The 21827-nt window shown below is 37.0% G+C and overlaps 1 protein-coding gene across 3 annotated transcripts in view; it reads right to left on the reverse strand.

Moving 5' to 3' along the window:
* LOC150079926 (COMM domain-containing protein 9-like) overlaps positions 1 to 21827 on the reverse strand; it is a 64935-nt gene that overhangs the window by 10721 nt on the left and 32387 nt on the right. For 2 of the 3 annotated variants that reach the window (XM_090382760.1, XM_090382761.1), the window contains exons 2-4: positions 20523 to 20588; positions 12375 to 12506; positions 10823 to 10997 (exon numbers count right to left, since the gene is read on the reverse strand). In XM_090382760.1, coding sequence (XP_090238886.1) covers positions 10823 to 10997; positions 12375 to 12506; positions 20523 to 20573 — 358 coding nt within the window. In that variant the 5' untranslated portion in view covers positions 20574 to 20588. Of the gene's footprint in view, positions 1 to 10822; positions 10998 to 12374; positions 12507 to 20522; positions 20757 to 21827 lie in introns of those variants that run through there. The other variant, XM_090382759.1, reaches the window with a different exon arrangement.

Here is a 21827-nt window from a genome sequence, read left to right on the forward strand (position 1 = left end):
TTATAAAAGAAAGGCTTTTGGTAGAAACGTAGGAACTTAAAAGGAAATAACTTCAATCACTTTAGAAGAGCGCTCTATATATCACCAGAATATCGCTTGGCCTCGAAATACGCTTGGCACCCGGGGCCAAGAGGAGTTGTAAAATATAATCTCCTCCAAAACAAGTTTCTTTACATGATAATTGTAAAATGAGATCTGCAAAATAAGTTTTTTTGTACATAAATTTCAAACAATTAAACATTTCCAACGGGAGTGTTGACTGATTTCAAGTCCTCCTTTGCTTTCTTCTTATTCTCCCCCTTTAGCTTTCTATGTTTGTTTAGAGTTTCAACATCAAACTCTATCTTAAATTTTTTCTATATAATTCTACTAGATAATGCTTCTCAGAGAATTAAACTTTCATCCAAATCAGTTCTAACTAAAAGCTATTACTACATCTAATCATTTTAATGAAATAAACAGCATAAGCCACCTCTAAAACTGGTTTCAAGCTCTATTTTTTTTTTTTTTTTTTTTTTAATTCTTTTAGCAGTATCACAAGCATCCTTCCATTAGCAACTGGCACGCTTACAATGACCAAAACTGCATTTAAATACTGCAGCAGTAATAATATTAATGATTTGTTTTTGATAATATGCTCAGTAACATCATTATATATGTGGATTGGACAAAGTGATCATCTCAAAGGTTTTCGATCGTGTTTGGCATAAAGGTCTTCTAAACAAGCTTCCATCTTATGGTTTGCCAACTGTTTTTAGTAATTGGTTATCCAGTTTTCTCTGTGATCGCTCACTGAGGGTGATGGTAGATGGCTCTCTGTCTTCTAACTTCTCCACTAATGCCGGTGTCCCCCAAGGTTCAGTTCTTTCCCCCACTCTTTTCCTCTTGTATATTAATGACCTTCTTCCATTGACTGCAAATCCTATCCATAGTTTTGCCGATGATAGCACATTGCATTCCACTTTCCATTTTGAGAAACCTTGTCCTGCTCAATCAGCTTCAATTTCTCGAAAATCTGCTACCAATTCCTTAAATGCCGATCTTCAGGTAATTCTCCAGTGGGGCAAAGACAACTTAGTTGACTTCGACCCTTCTAAAACTCAGTCTTGTCTTATATCTCGCAAAAAGGATTCTTCTGCTCCTATGCTTATCTTTAGTGACATTCCGATTTCTAGAAAAAATGATATATCTCTTTTGGGGATTACCCTGACTTCTAATCTCTCTTGGCACAAGCACATTACAAATATTGCTTCCTCTGCATCTAAAAAACTTGGTTTTCTCTTTCGCTCTCGGCGTTACTTTTCTTCCAAACAGCTGCTCACTCTGTATAAATCACAAATCCGCCCTGCCATGGAATATTGTTCCCACATCTGGGGTGGTGCCCCCAAAACCTCTCTCAGGCTTCTTGATTCCATTCAGAAGAGGGCAGTTAGATTAATTAATGATTCATCTCTAACAGAGTCTCTCCACTCGCTGTCTCATAGATGTACTGTTTCTGCTGCATGCCTCTTCTACAGATACTTCCATGGGCACTGTTCTTCTGAATTGGCTTCTATAATTCCCGGTCTCTCTTTCAAAACGGTCCGAACACGTGCCGCCATCAGCCAACATCCATTTACTGTCCAACTTCAAACTCACAGAACCAACTTTTCATCTTCCTCGTTTATTCATTCAACTGCCGTTTTCTGGAACAACCTTCCTTCATACGTATTTCCTGAAAATTAGTCTACAGAAGTTCAAGTCCAATGTCAACAAATATCTTCTTTCGTCTTCTCAACCTCCAACCCAAGCACGGTACTAAGTACTATAGGTTCTAATACCTCTTGTGTTTGAGGTTTACATTAAAAAAAAAAAAAAAAAAAAATGCACACTGAACATGTAATCACGTCTGCTTTGGAAAGTTTCATATCAACTAGTGTTTTTTATTGAAGTTGATGTTTGTTAAAGTCATCTAACAAACAAAGCAGAGATGGTAGTATAAGTTCAAGTTCTTCGAGGATATATGACTGATTTGGAGGGGGGGGAATACAAATTCAATGGTTTGTGCTAATTCCACACATCATACAATATGCACTGCAATGGCCTCTAAGGTGGTTTGTTGAGGGGTATGCTTAGATGGAGGTGCAGAACATATGAGAACTGTCATACCTCTGTAAGAAGAGGGTGCTGTATTTCAGTCACATCTGTATAGAACACAATTTTTGATTTTATGTTATACTTGTAGAGTTAGATAAGTTTCACATGAACATATGGATATCAGATCATAGATTGATAAGGTCATATAAATCATCCAAATTTCTATGTAATCCTTTGCAATTTCATTGAAGAATTTACTGCATTATTTTGTTTTATAAGAGGATGGTTGGTTGGTTCATTTTTATAAAAGTTTGCTTGTGTTAATCTATTTCTGGAAAGAAAGGAACATCCATTATCTTCCACATATATTTTTAGTACTGGTTTGTTATCACTGGTCTTGTTTTCAGTGTCCATATTAAATGAGTCTAGTTGTGATTTATTAGCTTGTTTGATGCTATCAGCTTGATCTGTTAGGAGTGATCAAGGTGCCATTCAACATTCAAAATATCTGGCGAGATTGAGTAGCTACCAACTAATATTTAGAGGTGGCTGTGACACGTACATGTTTTGGCATACTCTGCATTATTTGCTGCCTTGCCTCATGAATGGATACTTTATTTTCTACCTTATATTTATATATTTTTTTCCCACTTTCCACAATTTGTAAACTTTGAGAGTAGGTAGATAGCAGTGTCCCGACTATGCCCAGAATGGTAGGACCCTTCCATTCTGGGCATAGTCGGGACACTGCAGTACAGTCTGACTGATTATGTTTCTCAGATCTACAATTAGGGAATATGCCAGAGGTGGTTTGTGGTGTAAGAAAGTAGTTATTGCAATTTGCATTTTGACTTTTGAAACTTTCTAGTTTCAAAAGTCATTATATATAATTGTTATTTTGTGTAATGGTCTTAAATTCAAAAACACTAAACTATATTCATCAAGCTGCTATCAATAATTGTGCGGTTGTTAGCAAGTTTATTTGTGTTTGATAGTAAATATTGCTTTCTAGCTGAATACAGCAAAATACCAAATAATTAAAATAATTCATAATTATATATCAACTTTCATTTAAAAAAAAAAAACTGGTAGTGGCACAAACCTGAAATCTGGTCATATATGGCAATAGTGCTGGGTGCGCCTGAATTTCGTCGCATAGCACCTTATGGTGTTTAGAATACACGACTGGATATGGAAGTTTAAGTAATGCTTCAATACCGCAACTGTATCAACCATAGCTATGACCATGGTCAATAGATTTGGAGTATTGAAGGTAGGTATAATTTTGCATATGGGATAGATTTTCTCTTCTTTTCATGTCAAGATTCTCTTTACTTGTATGACACTTTGACTGACACAATTCTGGACCATTTCATCCTGTGCAACGTACTATAGATCCTGCTCAGTGATTACTTCTTATTACAGTCCCACTCAGTGATGACTCCTTGTTATAGATCCCACTTGTTATATGATCCAACATGTTACAGATCCCATGCAGTGATAATGTGAAAAGATGAGAAAGCTTCCCATCTTTTTATGTCTGAATTTTATTTACTTGTATGACATTTTGATTGTAATATTCCTGCACCCATTTCATCTTCTCTGAAACATGTTATTAGCATTAGTTGAGGCATATGATGCAAGAAAGCAAGCTTATACAGCATCAGCCAAAAAAAAAAAAAAAAAAACACCTTCCCATTTCACCCATCCAGTCACTCCAAATGTTTGTCTAGTTCAGTCTTAAATTTATTTAAGCTATCAACTTCCACAACAACAGATGAAGTCTGTTCCAGCAATCAACTAACCACTGGCTAAAGGCAAACTTCTGCATGTCTATTCTACAACTGCCTTTCCTCAATTTGAATCTATGCCACCTCAGGTTCATAACCTGAGCAAGCAGAAGTATCCTGTCAGCATTGAGCCTGCTCAAACCATTCAAATCCTTATACACCTCGATCAGATCACCTTGCAGGTGCCTAGTCTCCACATTCTGCAACTTGCAGAACTTAAGCCTTACTTCGTAAGCGCATCTCTTTTTTCCTCTCACCAATCTTGTTGCCCTTCTCTGTACAGGCGGGCCTCGATTAACGCAATTAATTCTTCCCGCGAGCGCATCGCGCAAAACAGAAATGCGTTAATCAAATATCATAACCAATAGGAAAAATTATAATTGGTCCTTGACCTTCTGGAATGTCCATAAAGAATTTTAAAAATACCTTTTAAATAACTTTTTAACTGTATATAATGTAAAAGATAATGAAAATAATTATGGAATTAAATGTTTATTGCATAAAACAGCGGTTCTTAAACTGTGCGCCGCGGAATATTTTAAATTTTCGAGGGAAACACAGCGATACTCGACATCTGTCGGACACCGCGCGAACTACTAGATTGAGGTAGTTCACAGTTTCAGCATTTCTTATTAAGTTGTTTGGACCTTACTACTAAACGAAACTGTTAGGTATTTCTTTTGGTCTGGGTGCACCTTGAAAAAATTACTGAGACATTAAAGGTGCCGTGAACCTAGAAACTTTGGGAACCTCTGACATAAAATACACAATGAAGAAATTACTGTTGCGGAAATATTTGAACAGTGTTGACTTTCACTTTTCATCAATCAATTTCCGATAGCCGACAACAATCTTCTCTGGGCCCTGGCAAAATAAATATCGCAGAGAACATCAAAGCTTTTGTTTGAGGTTCTATGCGATACGAAAGATTTCATCTAATTCTTTTATCGTTACTTCCTTCGCGGTAACATTTTCATCTGGCTCATTTAAAAATTAGAATTTTTAAATGCAAGTCTTCATTAGCAGGAGACAAATATGTCTTCTTCCGATAGTTGATGGAACACACTGAGGTGGGCAGCAGGCAAACGTTTGTTTACTGACCGTACGACTCGCGGTAAGCTTAACGCACGATTCAAATCTTTTTCAACCATTGCATAAAAAAAAAGATCGCGTTAACTGGAAATTTGCATCATGTAAAGTGAAAAGTGGTATCATTTTTCAAATAGCGTTAACTGAATATCGCGTTAATCGAACTCGCGTTATGCGAGGCCTAGCTGTACTCATTCTACCAACTCTACATCCTTCTTAAAATGAGGCCTCCAGACCTGTATACAGTACTCAAGGTGTGGCTTGACCATTGCCTTATACAAAGGGATAATCACTACCTTGTTTCTGCTAGAAAAATTCCTATATATCATTGACAAAACTCCATCACCTGCTCTGGCAGCCCGTCTCCACTGCTCAGAGAACTTCATATCTGACTGCACAATTACCCCCAGGCCTTTTTCATTCTCCACCTCCCTGAGTCTAGTACCACACAGTTGGTATGTTTCTCTTGGGTTACTGCTACCCATATAGAGTACTTTGCATTTGTAAATGTTAAACTTTAGTTGCCACTTCTCAGTCTATTTACCTAACTTTTCTAGATTCTGTTGCAGTAGCATACTGTCTTTACTGACATTAACAACCCTGCCAACCTTTGTATTATCTGCAAACTTGGACTTAAGCCTGATATACCTTCATCGATATCATTGATAAATACACAAAACAACAATGGGCCCAGCACCGAACCCTGGGGGACTCCACTAATAACATTAGTCCACACAGAGCAGTGTCCATTTATTACCACTCTCTGCCATCTCTCACTCAACCATCCCTTTATCCATTGCAGTAACTTGCCCTTAATGCCATACTGCTCCAATTTGTATAGCAGTCTTCCATGTGCAACAGTATCAAAAGCTTTCCTGAAATCCAAGTATATGATATCAAAATTATTTTTTGCATCCAGTTCCTTTGTGACCACATCCTAGTATCCAATCAGAATTGGTCAGACAAGACTTCCCCTTAACAAACCCATGCTGTGTCTGAGCTATTACTGCTGTCTTGTCTAGGTGATCCTGTATCACCTCTTTAACCAGTGACTCCATTATTTTCCCTGGAACAGAAGTTAAACTAACAGGTCTATAATTATTTGTGTCACCCTTTGAACCCCCCCCCCCCCTTTGTGAATTGGAGATACAATTTGCACATCCTAGTCCATGGGGACCTCCACTGACTCTAAGGATGCTCTCATAATTATGGCTAAGGGTTTTGTTTACTTCCCTTGCTGCCTCCTTCATTATAACTGAATAGATTCCATCTACTGCAGGTGCCTTTTTTATGTTTAACTTCAACAATTTCTCCTCCACTTTGTCTCAGTTATTACAAAATCATTTAGCTCCCTTTTAGAGTTTGATAAACTTCTGGCATTCTCCTCCTTGAATATCTCCTCATGTTTGAATGTAGATGCAAAATTCTTTCAGTTTTTCAGCTACTTCAGCAGGATCATCTATAGTCAAACCATCTATGTTAAGTGGTCCAATCTGATTCATCCCCTTCCCTCTAGAGTTTACATAAGTAAAGAACTCTTTACTATTTTTCTTTGTATCCTTTGCCAAAGATTTCTTGTAATCTGCCTTCGCCTGCCTAACCTCCTTTGTGACTTGATTACAGACTAGCTTGTATCTGCCTTAGGCTTCTGTGTCACCTGATAATTTATATGCATCCCATGCATTTTTCTTCTCTGCCACGAGCCTCATTAATTCATCCAATATCCATTTAGGCCTGAACCTTGAACCTTGAGATATTATAGAGTCCACTCAATGATGACTCCTTTGGAGGTATTCAATACAGCATGAAGCCATGTTGAACAATTCCAGAGGTACCTTAATAGGTAGTCTGCCAAACAATGTTAAGTAATAACTCAGAGAGTTATGATTGAGTGGTTTTTCTTTGTGGCTTCAGATCCAAGAGTACAGATTTTCAAACACTACCTGCAAAGCACAATATTTACCTTCAGGTCAAGCTAGGAGTTTTCAAAAATGCTTCAAAGTCTTCACTGTTATTGATTTGGAAATGTAATAAGAAAGCATCTGTTATTGCAATGCTTTTCCCAGACTGGTTCATGCACTACTTTGTACCAGAAAGGTAAAAATATTTTTTGGAACAGGACATGGAACTTACGGCTTTATTAATCATTGACAAATAGTCTGGCCATCTTCTCATATTGTGGATTTTCATACTCAAATTAGTCTTCATTCCCCCAAACCACTTCCTTACTTCAGCCAATAGATCAAGAAGCTATTTGCACCTTTAAGCAGTATTAGTTAAGAAGAATCATGTTTCAGGCTATTGCTACTACCAACCAGAAGGAAGCAACGATTCTCACACAGTTTTGGAAGGGGTATACAACATCCTTATAACAATAAGAAACAATGCTGCAAGCTGGAAAGGTATCATGCAATCACTATGACGGGTTGTTATAGAAAACTTTTCCCACAGTTTATAAAACTATAAAAATTTTCAAGAAACATAAAAAACTGTCAGAGGAAATTTTAAACATGGCAAAACACCTTAACCTGGAAGTGGATGCTGAAGATGTAAATCAGTTGTCAGAGTCTCATAGATAAGATCTAATGACCAACAATTTGATTGAGATGCAAGCACAAATGCAACTTGAAGGGATGATGAAATCTCCAGTAGCCCCTTCAAAAAGTTTGAATCTCAAAAGGTCAAGAGATCATGAAAAGCTGGAAGAGACAGCACAGTTATAGAAGATTCTGATCACGATGTTGAAAGAAGCAGTAATGTCAAATGTCTTCACGATGTTACCATTTGCTATGAGATTCTTTATGATGAAAAGAAGACAGCAACTCATCAGCCTCCTTTGAAGGAATTTTTCAGACAGGATTTGTTTATCAGGTATCACACAGTGTAATTGTATTTATTCATATATCATTATAAAAAATAAAGTTATTCACAATTCTTCAGAAAAATATAATAGCAAGTTACACGAGTTTATAGGGGATTTAATGTTTGGTTAGCATACAATTCGTTAAAAACAGTTTTCCAAGAATACATTGCATACATTAACCAAGTGTTAAGTGTATTCCTCTACTATGTACTTTTTCCAACACAGACAGAGTACAACTTGAAATTCAGTGAATTTGATTTTCTGCATCTATAGGCAGACTTAATCCTTCTACAGAATTAATTTTGCTCGTATCCAGACAGTTCCTAAAAAGGGTGATAAATCCTTCCCATCCAAATATTGTTCCACTGCAGTTACTTCTACTCTTCTCAAAGGGAATGGAGAAATCCATTAACTGCCAACTCGTAAACTGTCTAGAAGCTTTCCAGCTGATCAAAGATTGCCAGTATGGGTTCCAACAGGGGTCAATACATTGGTGATATACTTATGCTACCCATCTATGGACAAATTCAATGAAAAAGTTGGGTGAAACTCAAGCAGTTTCTTTTGACAGTGATGGTGTTTTGATGGTGTTTGGCATAAAGGCCTTCTAAATAAGCTTCCATCTTATGGTTTGCCAACTGTTTTTTGTAATTGTGTACCCAGTTTTCTCTCTGGCTGCTCACTGTAGGTGATGGTAGACAGCTCTCTGTCTTCTAACTTCTCCACTAATGCTGGCATTCCTAAGTTGTTCCTTCTACCAGTCTTTTCTTCTTGTACATTAATGATCTTCTTCCACTGACTGGAAATCCTATCCATAGTTTTGCTGATGACAGCATGTTGCATTCCATCTTCCAGTTTGAGAAACCCTGCCCTGCTCAAACAGCTTCAATTTCTTAAATATCCACTATCAATTCCTTAAATACTGATCTCCAGTAAATTCTCCAGTAGGGCAAAGACAACTAGTTAATTTTAATCCTTCTGAAACTCAGTCCTGTCTTATATCTCGCAAAAAGGATTCTTCTGCTCCTGTGCTTATCTTTGATGACACTTAGATTTCTAGACAAGAAATAAGCACAACATAAATACTGCTTCTTGTACATCTAAAAAACTGGGTTTTCTCTTTTGCTGTTGACATTACTTTTCTTCTAAACAGCTACTCTGTAAAAATCTCAAATCTTCCCTACCATGGAATACTGTTCTCACATCTGGGGCAGTAACCCACAAGCTCTCTCAGGCTTCTAGACTCCATTAAAAAGAGTGCAGTTAGGTTAATTAATGACAAATATCTTATACAATCCATCCACTCTCTGTTTCATAGCCACAGACTTTTCTATGGATACTTCCATGGTCACTGTTCTTCTGAATTGGCTTCTATAATTTCCCCTCTCTCTTCCAGACCAGTCCAAACACATGCCACAATCAGTCAACATCCTTTTACTGTCTAACTTCAAACTCACAGAACCAACTTTTCTTCTTCCTCATTTATCCCCTCAATTTCTGTTTTCTGGAACAACAACACATCACAAGTATTTTCTGAAAATTACAATCTACAGAAATTCAACTCTAATGTTAACAGCTACTTTATTTCAAGTGCTTAACCTTCAACCCACACACATACTATAGGTTCTAAAATCTTTTGTGTTTAGATTTTTCATAAAATAAATAAAATAAAATAAAAATAAATAAAAAGAGGTAAAAGTCTGGCTGTAAGAGGTCCAGGGATTATGTTAGCAGTACATACATCCACCAAGTTTTTCCATTATATCTCCTGTGAGGTGGTATTTTGTCATGAAGCAGAAGCTAATCCTGGTTAGTCCAGAACACTTATTTTTTTCACTGGATAGATCTTGTGTAGACAGTGCAAGATCTCTAAATATGATATTTTATTAGCAATTCAAGAATGAAATCACAAGTATAATTCATTCTGTACCATGGAAGACTTTGGCACAATAGTCTAAAATGCAGATGTGCTGTGGAACTATCACCACCACCAACATAAGACTTTTTGCAATGCTTTACTCTTTCATCTGGCTATACGAAACTGCTTTGGACAATATGAGAACTTAATCTTCCTTTGCCAAAGAATACAAGTTTTGTCATTGTCAGTAAATCTGCTTTTTCAATTAGATTCTCCACTGGTAATTATTCTTTCTTCCACTGTGAGAAAAGTTGCCTGGCATGAACCAAATGAATGCTATTTTGTTGCATGAATACTTTTGTACATCTTTTATGTCACATGAATATGCATTTCCTGAGTCACCTTGTCACAATATGCCTATAGCAGTGATTGCAGTATCGCCATTGGCATTATGCTTAATTTCTGGTAAAATTTCACATTAACTTTCTAATCAAATACTGACATTTCACTTACTAACACCACAATGGCACTATATGCTTCCTACTGCAATGTGTACATCAAACAAGAAAGAAACAAACCCTGGGGAACACCAGCATTAGTGGAGAATCCAGCCCAGGGTCCTGAGCTGGATATCATCATTCTTCTCTTTCTTGGTGATTCCCTTCTACTTCTGACTCTTGTTCTCTCTCTCTCTCTCTTTCTATCTTTCTTTTTCTCTCTCTCTCTCTCTCTCTCTCTTTCTATCTTTCTTTCTCTCTCTCTCTCTCTCTCTCTCTCTCTCTCTCTCTCTCTCTCTCTCTCTCTCCCTCTCAGAGTAACTCGGAATTTTTTTTTTTTTTTTTTGGCTGGGGCAGCAAAAGCCTCAGGCTTCCTTGCACCATATGGCTAATTCTAATAATAATAATAACAAGCTGTACTTGAGCACTGTGTAATAGCTCAATGTATAAACTTTGATCCATGAATTGCTAGTTGCATCACAACTATTACAGAATAACACTTCACAGAACTATAAATGACCTTGTCATTACATGCATGTGTAATCAGCAATAAGTTCATTATCATAACTTTTTTTTGTTTCCCCTAATTGTATAGACATATCATCAATAGTTATGAAATTAAACTAGTAATAAGTACAAAGATCAAAACCTGAATTATTTATTGTATCTGTCCTCCAGTCTGGGAAACACTCCACTAAAATTTTTGCCAACAGTTCTTTGAGGTTTTTGTGAAAACCTTCTGGAAAAAGTGCAATTACCAGTTCATGAGTAGAGCAACCATGGAGTAGCACTGATTTAATAAGAGAGCTTAATGCAGTGGCCAGCTGAAATATATAAAGAAAACAAATCAAATACACAAAAATACAAATTAAAAACAAATGTTAAAAATATTTATAGTGGATAACTGGTTATCAAGTTTTTTTTTTTTTTTTTTTTTGTCCTCACTTTTTCCCATTATATATGGGGTCAGCATTTTTATTGTTTTCACATGCAATTTTTACGGCCGGATGCCCTTCCTGACGCCAACCCTCACCCTTTATCCGGGCTGGGAATATGCGGTGGTCATTCCCTGACCTTCCGCATCCTCCGTATTTGGTGGTTACAGGCTCGAACCCCGGTCTAACCAAGAAGCGTGTGCTACGCACTACTGCTCCTGCCCACCTGGCTATGGAGGCACTGGTTATCAAGTATAAAATCTCTTAAATTAATATATGGGTAAAGGTATACTCAATATACTCATCGCATATCTTCCTTAAATATTTTTGTCAAAGATATGTTGTGTACAACAAAATAAATATACACAACAAAATAAAATTCTACACATTTGATTACTGTTTGTATTACAAACTGGGTTGCAAAATTAAAGTATGAAGTGGTGGTACAGAGCTGTCATATACTGCATGTGGGCAAGACTACTCCAGTTCCACTTCCTCTGTACAATGCTGTTCACGGGTGAACATTTCAACTTTGAAGTAGGTTTCTCTTCTTAAGACTGCATAAGAAGTTCTGAATAAGACAATCACCAGCAGTTTCACTAGTGTGAAAGAGAAAGGCAGTAGAATACAAATAATTTAATTTCCTCCAAGTCTATTCTGTTTTACCATATGAATTATATGACATGAACTATTTTCATTTGATGCAGATTGTTGTAGTTGGTTTCATGGCATATCAGTCATGAAAGCATCCTAACTTATATTGAGCCAGTGCATTTAGTCTGTACAAGTGTATGTTCACAGGCTAATTAGAATGCTATGTATGTGGAAAAAAAAACACAGAATAACTTGTAGAGAAAACTCTGCCCACCAGATCAGCTAACTAAAGCTGAGCTCCAGTTGAAGAAACTTAGAATTCAAAACTTTAAAGTTTTTCAAAAATTCAACTCTTTGAAGAAACTTAGAAACTCGGAAAACTCAGACCTAGCCAAACAACTGATGGATTGTAAAATTAATACACTGTCACAGGGACCAAATTACCAGTGCTAAACATAATGCTTCATTTTCATCATTTTTTGGACATCCTAATGTTATTAATTTAGCCTTTAATTCAGTTAATCCAGTTATCCATTTGGCCTTTAATCTCTAGGATATCAAACATGTCTTTTCTCCCTTTTCAATTAAATGCAGATAATTTTTATTGCACTGTTAGAAAGAACACACTACCATTTTATTTTTATCAAATTTTGTAAAATTAGGATAACTTACCCTAACTGCATCCTGTTGCTCTATCCCCAAGGAGTCTACAGTCTGTTTTACCAGAGGTGCAGGAGGAGGAGATTTATGTCTATGTACAAATGCATCCTTACAAAGTTCAACAACCTGCTGCTTTGCAGATGCCTAAAAAAAAAAAAAATCCATAAAATTATGCACATTATGATAAACTATGGGGGGATTCAACATTAATCTCAATTAATTCAAACCCTTCATCGGTAAAGTTGTAGTTTTTTTTTCAATTTACACTACAGTTACAAGAAGTTAAATGTTTCTTTGGCACACAGCAAATGTCAATGGAATGACTACATCTATCTTTTTTAAATTACCTGGATTGTACCAACACCTATTCCAAATCAAAAGAGTAGAGTGTATGGATGAATAAGAATAATATACACGGATGAGCCAAAACATTATGACCACCTACCTAATATGATGTTGGTCTGCCACGTGCAGCCAAAACAGCTCATACCAGGTGAGACACGGATGCTACAAGATTTCTGAATGTGTCTTGTGGTATTTGGTACCAATATGTAACCAGCAGATCCTTTCCCTTAAGATCCGTTGTTGAGATGTCGCAGATCGGAGTTGCTGTTCAAACACAAACCACAGATGCTTGATGGGATTGATGTCTGGGAAATTTGGAGGCCAGGGCAATACCTGGAAGTCTTCCTCATGTTCTGCGAATCAGTCTCGAACAATCCGGGCAGGTCAATCCATCAGGATAATGTGCCATAGCGCATTATCCTGATGAAAGAAGGCACTGCCAGAGGGGAAGACCATTGCCGTGAAAGGGTGTACCTGGTCAGCAATGATGTTTAGGTAGGTGATAGACATCAGAGTGCCCGGCACATGGATGACTGGACCCAGGGTATCCCAGCAGAACATTGCCCAAAGCATGACACCACCGCCAGGGCATCCAGGCGCCATCAGTTACCCAGGTAAACGATGCACACATACCCGCCCATCCACATGGTGCAACAGGAAATGTGATTCATCTGACCACAGTTTCAATGCTCGCATGCCCATTGTAGGTGCTGTCGCCAGTGAACCATGGGCACTTAGAGTGGCCTGCGGCTACGCAGTCCCATTTTCAGCAGGGTTCGATGTACTGTGTGTTGTGACACATTACTCCCACCACCAGCATTCCAATTACTGGCGAGTTGCACTACAGTCGCCCTTCCGTTGCCACGTACCATCTGGGAGAGCCTTCGCTCACCTTGAGCACTGATGAGCCATGGTTATCCAACACCTCGCCGGCGGTTCATGGGTTCCCCCTCCTCAGACCACTTTTGGTAGGTACTAATCACAGCTGACTGTGAGCACCCCACCAGCCGTGCTGTTTCGGATATGCTCTGACCCAGTCGTCTGGCCATTACAATTTGGCCTTTATCAAACTCGCTTAAGTCTGCTGCCTTTCCCATCTGAAGAACAAGAGTAACACTGATTAATAGAGCTCAGTATCAGGTGTTTTTTATACCATGTCCAGACCCACGCACGTGTCGTAGTTCACCTGCAGCTGCTTCGATTTGCATAACGACTCACTGGTCATAATGTTTAGGCTCATCGGTGTATATCTGCACTAGCAGTATTCTATAATTTGGCTCATATTTTTCTGAAAACCTACATTTTGGTGGTGGTGGTGGTGGTGGGGTTGGTGAAGTAAAAATCAGAAATGGAGGAATCGAAGTATTAGTATACTAATAGAAAACAAATGAAAAAACTACTTATAGAATAAGACATTTCATGCAACAAAAAATGGGATAAATTATGTAAATAATAATTAGTAAAAGACAATTTTCAATTCAACAATAAAGCTTAAAGTTTAATTTCTAGAATAAAAGCAAAAATGGAGTCTAAATACTTCTGTATTTCATACCACCACTTATGTCCCTTTTACAAGTGGCAGCTATCCTGCAGTTAAAGATGTATAATAAATGTTACACCCAAGTTTTATAGAAGAGATTGAATACTTAATTCGGTTTTTGATCATTTGCTAATTTTTAAAAGTCAAGATAGATTACAACTGTGATTAAAATTAACCTATCCTATATATATATACAGTAGTTCAGTATATCCTAAATATATACTGTAGTTTAGGAATCTAAAAAGATCATTATAAGTTGGGATTAACAATCATAAAGGTTCTTGAATATCATAACCAAGATATACATAAGTCCCGAAAGCCTAGCCACTTCCAGGTTTTGAGGTCTACATCCATAATAAAAAACTAAACATATATGAAAACAAAACAGGACACAAAAAAGTGAGAGTTAATTTGAATGTATTTTTTTTATTTAACAAATGCTTTTCTAGTATTTTATGTGCAAATGGACTAATTACAAAGGGAAAAAATCTATGAGACTCCTTTTAAGCTTGAGGAAGAGACCAAATGGCTTTCATGCATGCCCTACTCAGATATGCCATGGCCCTGGCTTGATTGCATGTAAAAGAAAATAAAAATAAAAATAGTTTAATGCATAAATAAAACAAAACCCTCAAAGACCCAAGTAAAAAACTCTTTCAATCTTTTCAAACCAGACAACTTCTTACTCATATGCTAAACTCATCTGCTCATATGTCAAACTCTTGGTTTGACTTTAAATTCTCTATTTGTAGAGTAATTATTAGTACTAGTCAGGCCAAATGATGCAAGCAAGCAAGCTTATTCTACATGAGGAAGAGGAGGGGAGAAAATTCCTGAGTGAATCACAATTTGCCTATTTTTAAAAAGTAACAAACCTTCTCAGACTTTTCAGTTCAAGCGTCTTGAGAGCTAATCATAAACGATATGCTACCCAAAGGTGAACTTCATCACAAGAACTAATCTATTAGTGCTTCCAAAAATTTTATATTCATGCCCCATTGTTCTTGTTCCAATTGCTAATGTGAAAATACTCCCTCATTCATCCTGCTTATCCCTTTAAGGGCCTTAAACTCCTCTATCAGGTCACCACTGAGTTGTCTGTTCTCCAGGCTCCATCTTCTCAAATGGTCCTCATAGGGACACCCTTCAGAATTTCCAAGCAATCTACTTGTCCTTGTTTGGATCCTCTTTAGAAGTTCTATGATCTTTTTTTTACATGGGGACCTCTACCTGAATAACATTCCATATGAAGTCTCACCATCATTTTATAAAGAGGAATAAAATCAACCTTTTTGCCTGCTGGCAAAAGTTCTACTGATCATTGACAGTACACCCTGAGCCTTCCCACTGCTTACTTTGCTGAGACTGCTTACAGTGCAAGGAAAACTTTGTATCTGCTTACACAAGGGGAATTTGAAAAGTTTGTGGCTTGAGTATGAGAAGGTAGTGATACAGTATTAAAAATTTCTGTACTTAATGAATAACACTTCAAATAGTAACCTACCAAGTTCCAATTAGTGTCTTTTTTTTTTTTTTTTTTTTTTTAAGTACAGGTCCTGAAGTCAACAAAGTTCTATGAATGAGGAAAGGTGGACAAAATCAATCATGTGCAGTCATCCAATATTTGAGAAAAGGGCCTAATGCAAAAGGAAATTCATGAGGATCCAGTTACAACACTGAGGGAGGATTCCTTCCTACTCCATGGTTAAGAAGTGTGCAGCAGTAGTTAAGCAGAGGAAGAGCCTGGAATATGCTGTAGAAGACTTGAAACATCCACCACTCCAGAAATTATTGACAGTGTGCACGATCTGGTGATGAGTGATCAACAAATGACAGTTTTGTACACTACCAGCATCTGAATGTGTGAGTAAAAGGTAAAAAAGGTAAACTGTTATAGGAGGAGGCTTCCATCCTGCAGTGGACTGATAAAGGTAAACCATTATCAATCCACTGCAGGATGGAAACCTAATCAACAATTCATGCTGAGGGAAATGGACCAGAATCTGCTACGCTGATCCAGTGCGGGTTGGCAGATCAACCATATTTAGCAGTCGGGGCTCGAACCCCGGTCTACTCAAAGAGAGTGTGCTACTGCACTCCCGCTCCTGACCACTCGACTACATGTGGGTACCACATAATAACAGTTTCTTGCTATGAAAAGGTGTTGGCACAATCAATGGGTCCCAAAATTGTTAATAGCAGATCAAAAATGCATAGGAGTTATCAAGTCACGCAAACAGTTGCATCATTTTCAAACAGATGCAGTAAATTTCCTTTCAAGGTTTGTGACTATAGATGAGACGCGAGTCCATTACTTTAAGCCAGAGACAAAAGGGCAGCCCAAACAGTAGGAACCCAACTCTTCTCTCCTTCCAAAGAAAGCAGATAGTCTATTTGTTTTTCTGGCAAGGTGATGGCATCAGTTTTTTTGTGATACTGATAGAGTGTTACTTGTTTGGCTTTGAAATCTTGGACCATCCCCTATATTCACCATTCTAGCACCATCAGGCTTTCACCTATTTCCTTTGAAAAAATATTTGGCTGGCATCCACTTTCCCACCGAAAGTGACATCACTGCTGCAGTGAATGCATTCCTAAGAGAAAACTTTCTTCACAACTGGAATCAATGCATCGTGCCATTGGTGGAAAAAGTGTACTGATTTCAAATGGGACTGTGTTGCAAAGGGTTTATTTGATGATATTACCAGATGCCTCAAATAAACTCTTCATACTCTGGCCATGAACTTTTCACACACCCCTCGTATGTTACAACCCATTCATCTTTCTCATCCTGAAGCACACCTTTAATTCCACATCTACTAGTCTGTATGTTATCCCCAGAATTCTTTTCCCTAATCCATTTGATCTTCCCAATAATCCCAGCGTGAGTCCACACACACACACGCAAATTTGTACAGTAGCCACCTATAGGAACTAAATCAAGATTTACTAAAATCTCAATACACAACATAGAAATTGCTTCCAGCATCTAAATGCTTTATAACTACATCATAGTAATTAACCAGATTTGTTGAGCAAAACTTTCCATTACAAAACTGTGCCATAATATTCTTTGGACTTCATTCTTATTAAAGTGTTTCAAAATTGCATTCTTAATCACTGATTGCATTACCTTACCTGTTACAGAAGTCAAACTTACCAAACTACAGTTACTCATTTTAAACCTAACCCCTTCCTTATAAAGTTGACACATTTGCACTTCTCCAGTTCAAATGAATCACCCTAGAGTTTAGTTGTTGTTGTTGTTTGGTTTTTAGGAGCATTAGCAACTAAGGCCATATTGCTCCGGGGATATGCGGTGGTCATTCCCTGACCTTTCCGTATTTGGTGGATCACGGGCTCGAACCCCGGTCTAATGAAGAAGCGTGTGCTACACACCACTGCTGCTCCTGCCCACCTGGCTACGGAGGTGCCTCTAGAGCAGGGGTGGGCAACAGCCGGCCCGCGACGATGTTGAATCCGGCCCCCTCGGTAAATGCATAAATATAGAAAATCCATACCTGACTACACTTGCCGTAAACGTTCGGCTTAATTCAGTTCAATCGGGAATCGCGGCCAGTACAACAGTAACCAAGTGATTCTACGCAGCGTCAAAGAGTTATTTCCTAATTATTATTGTAGCATCGATCGAACGAAGTTCCTTTGGGTTTGACTTCTTATTGAAAAAAATAATATTGGTGCGAGATATTTTATGTTTTATGCCTTTTCTAATTATTACAATTTTTAATTTAATATAATTTATAGCCCATAAAATGAGCCAATTAAAAAAAAAAAGAAAAATTGATGCTGAATGCCGCATTTTCAATGATAATTGGACATTCAGATATTTTTTTTAAAAATACATTAATAATTTGGTAATTCAAGTAATATAACATTTTTTAGGTTCTGATTTTTTTTTATTAAATCCTTCAATCTATTCCGGCCCGCATCATGATGCGAAATTTTCATTCGGCCCACTGACGAAAAAAGTTGCCCACCCCTGCTCTAGAGTTTAGTGATGATCTCAGTAGGTCCTAATAGTATGATGCATTCCCTTGCTGAATGCTCCCATCTCCATCAGGAGGCTTACTCTCTTTTAGCCTCAATAGTTTTTTTGAAGGTTCTTCACAAAGATCATTACAGCACTCTGTCTCCATTTCTCCCCATTCAAACACGCATCCAATAAGAAAAATAGATTCAAAATACCTGTTCAATTCATTTGAAATTCTGGCTGGATAGTCTATGATTTCACCATTTTGGATCTGAAGTGGACCTTTATGATTTACCGCTTGCTTTTTTTGAATTAACATACAAGAAAACCACCTATCCTCATCATTAGCATTTTTTACTGAGCTTTTTCTTTTCTTATCTGATCCACAATACTGTTACACATCTACTTATAGTTCTTATATATGGCAGTGTCACACAATAGTCAGTATATACCTCATGCTTCCTTTTTTAGCTGTATAAGATCTATCAGCGCTCTTGTCATCCATTTGGGAAGTCTCCTTTTTTGATACTTCACCACAAGAATAAATATGTTTATAGCTTCCAGGATAATTTGTTTAAGCATTTCCCATAGAGCACATCTATCCAATCATCTGAAATTACCAGCTCGACTGAAGGAGCCTATTGTTTCACCCACTATTGTTCTCCTCTTAAATTGAAATGCTCTCCTCTGCCTTTGACCACTGAAATATTCTTTAACACTAACCATTTTATAACATACTGGTCACTAACTGCTAGTATTTCCTGCACTGTCCAATCTGATAATACTTGGATTCTTAGTGAGAACATCAAGGATATCTGGGCCTCTTTTACTTCATGTGGCTTATATAAATAAGTGAGTTTTCCATATCCACATAAAATTATATATTAATTCTTGTTCTAAACAATACAGTTCTATATGTGGCAGAGAACACTTTCTTTGTGTCATAAAAATGATCAATCATATCCATTACACAAAGAAGAGTATGCATGCACACAATCACTTTCCGCTCCAGTATATAGCAGTAGATTATTCCAATTTAGGTAGCACAATCAGTCACCCCATAAAAGTAATGTCTCATTACCTTATATATATCCCCCCCCCAAAATACAATGATGGTCACAGTTCCCTTGAAAGTTCCCAGGTCTCGAGATAAGGGGAGGTTGAAGGAAAATGAGGAGGGAACACATTCCTAACCCTCATGCCACATTGGTCACTGTGAATATCCTGCTCATTCTCTTACCTTGTAAGGTTTTTTGTTTGTAATTTATTACTTAGAAAGAAAAAGCATTTATTACTTAGAAAGAAAAAATGCTGATGAGATTCTTCCTCTTACTCAGATTAAGAACCTGAAGGGGCATAGATTCAAAATGAGGAAAGATAGTTGTAGAATAGATGTGTGGAAATTCGCCTTTAGCCAGCAGGTGGTTGATTGGTGGAACGGACTTCCATCTTTTGTTGTGGAAGTTCATAGCCTAAATAAATTTAAGGCTAAGCTGGACAGGCATTTGGAAGGCTTTTTTTTTTTTTTTTTGGCTGATGCTGCATAAGCTTGCTTTCTTGAATTGTATGCCTCTACTAATGCTAATGCATTAATTCTAAAAGATCAACATTCATTTTTCCTATACAGTATATATACAAAATAAAAATGGGTGCCATGGAATTAACACTAAGCAGATATTGCAAGGAATGGTCAAAACATATAAAATATTTGTAACACTCTACCAGCTAAGTTCTGTACTGAAATCAACCAAAATGACTTTATTAATCTCCTCCACTCCAACAAAAATTCCTACTAACCTACCTACAGTATTATTACATATAATCTCTCTCTCTCTCCCCTCCTCTTTAATATCATACAAGTTAACGATTCTACAAGATGCATTAAATGTTTAAAGTGTTTTAAGTACTTTTTTAACTCCCAAAACTGAAAACTCTGTTTTATATAAATTTATATAATTTTAATGTTTTATATAATTAATTTAATCGCCTGTCTAATTAGATAATTAGTATACAACAGATTTATTTTTATTTTCTCACAACAAGAAGGTGAAGCTTACTAATCAGAAACCCACAGAAAAATCAAAACAGAAACACCATGACACCTTACAAGCGATATCTAGAAATGTTTGCTATGAAAGTTTAAAGTACATAAAACATATATCGTGCAATTTTATACCGATATATTATGAAATATTTTCTATATATTATATCCGATTCACTAATATATTTTTGGTGGGATTAATAAAAGCCTTTTCTGCCTATGTTATAAGTAATTGCTACTCACCTTCAGTAACAAATTCAAAGCTTCAAAATCAGTCTGCTCCGTGCTTGTCATTTAAATTATCTAAGCCTAGATTTTTTTAAAAAGAAAAATCTGTATTAAAAAAAAAAAACAACAGAATAAAAAATTTCAACTTCAAATAAAACACTTCATTCATATATAATCATCGAATATAACAGGAGGCGTGTAGCTACCACACGACTGCTGACTATCGATTAATTAATGAGGATGTCATAGTTACAGAACTGCGCAAAACTAAAATTGACAGTTGGTACGACCATGAGTAAAAATTAAAATTATTATTATTATTATTTTGCCAATAATTAGTAACTTATTTTAAAAAATTACAACTTAAGTTCAGATTCGACCAAACGTGCAAAACAGATTTTTAATACAGCTCTCATTAAACATTAACAGTTTCCATAACTTCGACGTTAGGGGAATCAAAGTGCTGCCAGAACGTTATTCAGCCTTCCAGAAACATGCAAATCGCAAGGCGACAAGTCCGACTTTATTATTATTATTATTATTATTAGTAGTAGTAGTAGTAGTAGTATTACTAGCCATATAAGTCAAGGAAGCCTGAGGCTTATGCTGCACCAGCCAAAAAAATTTCCTGCTTACCATGAGAGAGAGAGAGAGTAATCACCAAGAAAGAGAAAGCTCAGGACCCTGGGTTTACCAAGCTCATATTCACCAGATGTGCGCTCCTGGAGTTATGCAAGCGTTTTTGTAAATTCTCACCACATAAACTGTTTATAAAAAAAAAACAATTTATGTAGTAAAAATTTACAAAAACGCCTTTTCGCTTTATAAATATACAAAAATCCAACGCGCTTCTATTGAAGCGAGTCAGAGGTGGACTGGGTCAAAAATTCTTACCGGAGAAAACATGTAGCGGTCTCATACTAGTGTTTATGGCCAAAATCACACCGGCTTCCATCGGCTTCCTGCCCACCGGGGTTTCCCCGGTAAGGCTTATGGCTAGTTATATTCTCTGCTGGAAGTTGTACTTTACTGATAATGGGAAAATTACAAATGCTACCTGGCCTCGTGAATAACACAGTCGATAGAATCACCCATTGCCCACACATCGGGTGGAAAAAATCAGATTTCGAATACCATTAATATGTAATGAATTTCACAATATGGCTGAGTTAGTCGGTTTCAGACGACAGTAGCATGGTTTATTAGTATTAGTAGTGACAAATTATGCAAGAAAGCAAGCTTATACAGCATCAGTCAAATAAAATCCCATTTCACCTATATATCCCTTTAATAGTTTGTATACTTCGTTGAATTTATTCA

This window comes from Mastigoproctus giganteus, chromosome 10, assembly GCF_048544385.1.
Source record: "Mastigoproctus giganteus isolate SK-2022 chromosome 10, ASM4854438v1, whole genome shotgun sequence".
In the NCBI taxonomy this organism is placed as follows: Eukaryota; Metazoa; Arthropoda; class Arachnida; order Uropygi; family Thelyphonidae; genus Mastigoproctus; species Mastigoproctus giganteus.